Raw genomic sequence first — 6,000 nt, 5'->3', positions numbered from 1 at the left:
CTGCACTCGGCTAAATTTTTGTATTTTTAGTAGAGACGAGGTTTCACCATGTTGGCCAGGCTAGTCTTGAACTCCTGACCTCAGGTAATCCACCCGCCTCAGCCTCCCAAAGTGCTAGGATTACAGGCATGAGCCACTGCGCCCAGTCCCTTTAATATTTATTTGTTGAATGAATGAATAAGTGAATGAATAATATATGACCAAATCTTTCTAGTATTAGGAGGCTTGAAGAGTAGTGGAAAAGAGACCTTGAAAGGTAAGGTGACAACACAGAGAGGGCTTTGAAAGCCAAGCAGAAGAAGAATGCTCCCATGTGAGCATTGGGAGCCAGTAGAAGCTCTTGAGTTACAGAATGAAATGGTGGCTTAGGACAATGACTTGGTATGCCACAATCTATTATGAATCTGAAATGTAAATTATTCATTGCAGCATCTTGTAATGAATTACTACAAGAGGTAATCAGGTCCCAGGACCCGAACTATATTTTTCTCCCTGTGGGAGATTATACAATGTGAGACCTTAGGGTCTAGGCATTTCATAGACTCTATGTTGTGTTTAATTAGTTGATTATGGTGAACTGTAGACAAAGTATTATGGTGAAAACCCTATAAGGCAGAATCTGTATCTGCTTACTGCAAGTATCTAGCCTGAAGGAGATAACTCTTCGATGAATGAATGATTGAGTGAAAGTCATGTACTTGGAAGGACCCAGGTTAGATAGGGTCTGCTGCTAGCTAGCTGTATGACCCTTAAGATCTTATTATCTTTTTATTTTTATTTTTTTGAGACGGAGTTTCACTCTTGTTGCCCAGAGTGGAGTGCAGTGGGCAGATCTTGGCTCACTGCAACCTCCGCCTCCTGAGTTCAAGCAATTCTCTTGCCTCAGGTTTCCAAGTAGCTGGGATTACAGGCATGCGCCACCATGCTCAGCTAATTTTGTATTTTTAGTAGAGATGGGGTTTCACCATGTTGGTCAGGTTGTTCTCAAACTCCTGACCTCAGGTGATCCGCCTGCCTCGGCCTCCCAAAGTGCTGGGATTACAGGCTTGAGCCACCGCGCTTGGCCCGCTTAGGATGTTTAACATGGCTAAGGCTTGGCTTCCTCATCTGTAAAAAAGGGAGAAGATTTAAGTCACAGGATTTTAAGTGAGAGTTTTGGGAAAATCTCTGGTACAAAATGAACACTAAGTGCATTTGTTTCTTTCTGTATTTTTAAATGATATTCTGAAACTTCCCTGATTGGGATCTTCTACTGGCCTTTCCCCACGAGCCACTTGGTTTGAAATAGGCAGAGCATATGGTGATATTTGTTTATTGCTATTTTCAGTCTTTTCCATGTAAAACTGAAATTCTGACTATGCAATTTACCAGCCGAGTAACCTTGGGCACCCTCTTTGTGCCTCAAAATTTTAAGGATTGAGATGATATGCTATAGTGTTTGTATTAGTGCCTGGTACATGGTACTCAAAAGACACTAGCTGTAATTATTCTTCAGGACTTTATTTTTTTTACTTTCATTGCTAGCAGTTTTTCTACCCTCTCTCCTGTAGGCATTCTCCCAGAAAAAAGGCTGACTCTGTGGTGCCATTTGAGAGAAATAGGTTCAGTAGATTCTTCCAGAGATAACAAACGAAAAGACTTGATGTGGAAGTAAGAGAAGTAGGGGCGTCAGGACACTGAAGTGAGAGATCTTTTGTTCTCGTGGCATTGGAGAAGCCAGGAAAGAAAAAGGCTTTAGCAGGGACCAGGTGCGTCCACTTTGCAAGTGGATTTGGAGAGAACAAGCAGTGTTCACGTATCAGTCCAGCAATGTCTCAAGACCCCTTCCTGGAACAGTCATCAGTTTAATCCAGTGAGGATGGTGTCTCTCCTCTTTCACGAGCATTTTCCTATTTTTGAAATATTAATAAGTAGGTGCTTTGTTCCTAGGAAGTGGAGAGAAGTCAAGGAAAATACTCATCATACTCCTAGAAGTCAAGGAAAATACTCCTCGTACTCCTCATGGCCGCTGGAGCCCGCTGCTATGAGGTTATGGAGAACGTCTTGAACATTCTATTCCCCAGCACCTAGTGCAGTGACTAGCATAGTAGGCACTCAAAAAGTGTCTGTAGGATTGTATTTCAAACTTTAGTTGTCTTTCCCAAAGAAGCCTGTCGTGCCCACACGCGGCCGCAAGAAGTCCGCGCTTAGAAATAACATTTATTCTAAGGATCTCTGCGCAGAGATTCTTGGGAAGCGGTTCCCCTCCCGCATTCCCTTGTTACTCCTCCCCTCGGCCGCCTTTGAAAGAAGTGGCACGCCACATGATTCTCTCCTTTCTCCCACCTCCAAAGACCTGACTGATAATGGGCAGAAGCGTAGGCCAATCATAAAACTTTATTTCCTCTTCCAGCCAATAGCAAGAGGCGATGAGTGTATGGCTCCTCTTTTGTGACTTCCCCCGCCCCCTTTGATTCCGCCCCCTATTCCTCCACTCAGATTCCACACTTGACAACACATCTGGCCAATGAGAAGTTCCTACTCTGCGTGGGAAGGATGGACTGACTAGATGATAGACGTCCATCCCTGGCCAATGGAATATCACAAGTGCGGGAGGGGTGTAGAATGCAACCAATGGCGAGGTGCCAAAAACGAGCATCAGGGAAAGGGCGGGACGAAAGTGTTCGCGGGAGGGAGGGGAAGGCCCAGGGAACCAAGCAGCGCTGCCGCCGCCGCCGCTGCAGCCAGAGTTGGAGGAGGGAGAAGCTAGGAAGAAAATGGCGGCCGTGGCTGCAGAGGCGGCAGCGACTGCAGCGTCCCCCGGGGAGGGGGGCGCCGGCGAGGCCGAGCCGGAGATGGAGCCCATCCCCGGCAGTGAGGCCGGCACTGACCCCCTCCCGGTCACGGCCACTGAAGCGTCTGTGCCGGATGGCGAGACTGACGGGCAGCAATCCGCTCCTCAGGCCGACGAGCCGCCGCTCCCGCCGCCACCGCCGCCGCCAGGGGAGCTCGCCCGCAGCCCAGAGGCGGTGGGGCCGGAGCTGGAGGCTGAGGAGAAACTGTCCGTTCGGGTGGCGGAGTCGGCGGCAGCCGCGCCTCAGGGAGGGCCCGAACTTCCACCTTCTCCTGCATCGCCGCCGGAGCAGCCCCCGGCTCCCGAGGAGCGCGAGGAGCCGCCGCTGCCTCAGCCCGTAGCCCTGGCGTTCGTGCCGCCGGCGGGCGGGGACTCCACGGTGTCGCAACTGATCCCGGGCTCGGAGGTGCGGGTCACGCTGGACCACATCATTGAGGACGCCCTCGTCGTGTCGTTCCGCCTCGGGGAGAAGCTCTTCTCCGGGGTCCTCATGGATCTGTCCAAAAGGTACCGCGCTCGCCCCCAGCACGCTCCGGTCCGCTGGGTCCCCAGGGAGGGAGTGAGCCCGGGCGGCCCCCTCTCCCCGAGCCCTCGCTTCCCCGCTGCCCGGGGCCCCGCCCTCTGGTCCTGCGCGGCGCGTGGCGCGCGCTTGGAGTGGGGCAGGCGCGCGAGACCGAGAGAGGGCGGTCCCGGCCCCAGGTGGGCGCCTGCGGGGCAGGTGTGCCACCAGGTGGGAGGGTGCGAGTGCAGATGGGCTCACAGGTCTCACCTCTCACGCCTGGTCTTCTTCTGCGATTTGGCCTGGAGTCACCGTCACTGGGCGGGTGGGTTAATGCAAGATGCAGATGGATTTTTGCAGAGAACGGCGTGTTGGACGGGGGGATGGCGGGGGGCGGGGGTATTGCTTGCGAGGAGGCACTTGTCTGTCCTCTAACGTTTAACTTTAGCAGGATTGGAGAAAGGGGTGTGTACATTGGGGTTCCCAAAAGGTTACCTGTCACTCCTTACAGGGGGAAGAGCATTTGTTAAAATGAACCTTTTAACTGTAATTCTTACGGTTAGAAGTCATTCCCGTTAGGTTAACCATTCAACAGAGAAGCATATTTTGCTAATTTTAATGATAGCTTAAGAAAAGTTTAAAGAAGAGATTGGAGATTTTTAAAAAATCCTTTATGTCAAGGTGGTGTAGCATAAAAATGTTCAAGTAACTTCTAACACCTGGGATTCAGTTTATGTATTAAGGACAAGAAGGTTGAGTTCATCTACAAATTTGGCTTAACCACATTTTCATTTTTTGATTTAAAATGTTTTTGGGCTCTGCTTTCAACAGGGGAAGAGAACCTGTTCTAAGTCTGGAGTTAACCTTTTTATTCTCTTCTTTTGCAGATGTGAAGTGCAGAGACTCCCATTCACGGCTTTCCATTCTGTTTCCTGCAACAGCACACACACTCTGATCGTATCTCACCTGTTTGCAATGGCTTATTAGTATGTTTTACTCTTAAACTTGCTTGCTCTCCCATCAAGACCCAGGAATCCTTCTTTCCCATTTGGGGAAAAAAGCCATTTAAAATTTCATATTCAAGTATGGTGTTTGAGGGGAAAGATGAGAGCAGTTATTCTGTATTATTTAATCTCAAATATCTTTTTTTTTTTTGAGACGGAGTCTCACTCTGTCACCCAGGTTGGAGTGCAGTGGCGCCATATCGTCTCACTGCAACCTCCGCCTCCTGGGTTCAAGCGATTCTCCCACCTCAGCCTCCCAAGTAGCTGGGACTACAGGCGTGCGCCACCATGCTGGTCTAATTTTTGTATTTTTTAACTAGAGCCAGGGTTTCACCATGTTGGCCAGGCTGATCTTGAAATCCTGACCTCAGGTTATCCACCCGCCTCAGCCTCCCAAAGGGCTGGGATTACAGGCATGAGCCGCCGTGCCTGGCCTCAAGTATCTTTTTTAAAAATAATTTTGGATTAGGGCATTTGCACTTCTGTTTATGTTTGTTTGTTTACTTATTTAATAGAGACAGTGTCTTGCTGTGCTGCCTAGGCTGGTCTCAGACTCCTGGGCTCAAGCGATCCTACTACTGCCTTGGCCTTCCAAAGTGCTGAAATTACAGGCGTGAGCCACTGCGCCCGGCCTGCACTTCTGTTTTCATAATTAGAAAGCAGAATAAGGTGAGTGTGCTTTCTATTGATGTATTTTATTTATTTATTTATTTATTTATTTATTTTTGAGACGGAGTTTCGCTCTTGTTGTCCAGGCTGCAGTGGTACAATCTCTGCTCACTGCAACTTCCACCTCCCTGGTTCAAGTGATTCTCCTACCTCAGCCTCCCAAGTAGCTGGGATTACAGGCATGTGCCACAACGCCTGGCTAATTTTGTATTTTTAGTAGAGATGGGGTTTCACCATGTTGGTCAGGTTGGTCTCAAACTCCTGATCTCAGGTGATCCACCCACCTTGGTCTCCCAAAGTGCTGAGATTACAGGCATGAGCCACCTCGCCCGGCCTCTACTGATGTATATAATAGTAAGAGACACTGTGGTGTGTATGCTGTTGAATGAAACAGAAGAGATGGCCAGTGATTGTGTGAGAATCTGGATTTCAAATCTGCAAAAGGAAGGTGCAGAAGGTAAGTTGTTTTTGGAAATGGAATGGATAAGTGCTCATTGTGTTAGTGCTTTATTTTTAAAAAATTTTCTTTAGTGGAGAATTGCTATTGAGTTTTGGTCTCATGCTATCAGTGCTTAGAAACAGCAATTTCTTTTGTTGGAAGAGCTATTCCTAATATGAACCTTTTCCATTTGAATATTCTGAAGTGAAAGGATCCTATTACTATTATTTATTTATTTATTTATTTTTTCCAAGACGGAGTCTTGCTCTGTCGCACAGGCTGGAGTGCAGTGGTGTGATCTCGGCTCACTGCAACCTCCGCCTCCCGGGCTGAAGCAATTCTCCTGCCTCAGCCTCCGGAGTAGCTGGGATTACAGGGGCCCAGCACTTTGGGAGGCCAAGGCAGGCAGATCACTTGAGTGCAGGAGTTCCAGAGGATCCTGGGCAACATGGTGAAACCCTGTCTCTATGAAAAAAATATAAAACTTAGCCGGGCGTGGTGGCTTGTGCCTGTGGTCCCAGCTACTTGGGAGGCTGAGGTGGGAAGATCTCTTGAG

The 6,000-nt window shown here is 48.8% G+C and overlaps 1 protein-coding gene across 8 annotated transcripts in view; it reads left to right on the top strand.

The window, feature by feature from the left end:
* Positions 1–2,629: 2,629 nt before the first annotated feature.
* PWWP2A (PWWP domain containing 2A) overlaps positions 2,630–6,000 on the top strand; it is a 57,424-nt gene continuing 54,053 nt past the window's right edge. For 3 of the 8 annotated variants that reach the window (XR_008680015.2, XM_063706909.1, XM_004042925.5), the window contains exon 1: positions 2,674–3,340. Coding sequence is in view for 5 of the 8 variants with exons in the window: in XM_063706909.1 (XP_063562979.1) it covers positions 2,757–3,340 (584 nt within the window). In the remaining 3 variants the exon portion in view is untranslated. Of the gene's footprint in view, positions 3,341–4,343; positions 5,463–6,000 lie in introns of those variants that run through there. The other 5 variants (XM_063706908.1, XM_031011587.3, XM_019028549.4 and 2 more) reach the window with 4 other exon arrangements.

The sequence above is a fragment of the Gorilla gorilla genome, chromosome 4, assembly GCF_029281585.2.
Source record: "Gorilla gorilla gorilla isolate KB3781 chromosome 4, NHGRI_mGorGor1-v2.1_pri, whole genome shotgun sequence".
NCBI classification, from domain to species: domain Eukaryota; kingdom Metazoa; phylum Chordata; class Mammalia; order Primates; family Hominidae; genus Gorilla; species Gorilla gorilla.
Note: the sequence above shows the minus strand (reverse complement) of the source record. Positions and strands in the feature narration are given on the sequence as shown.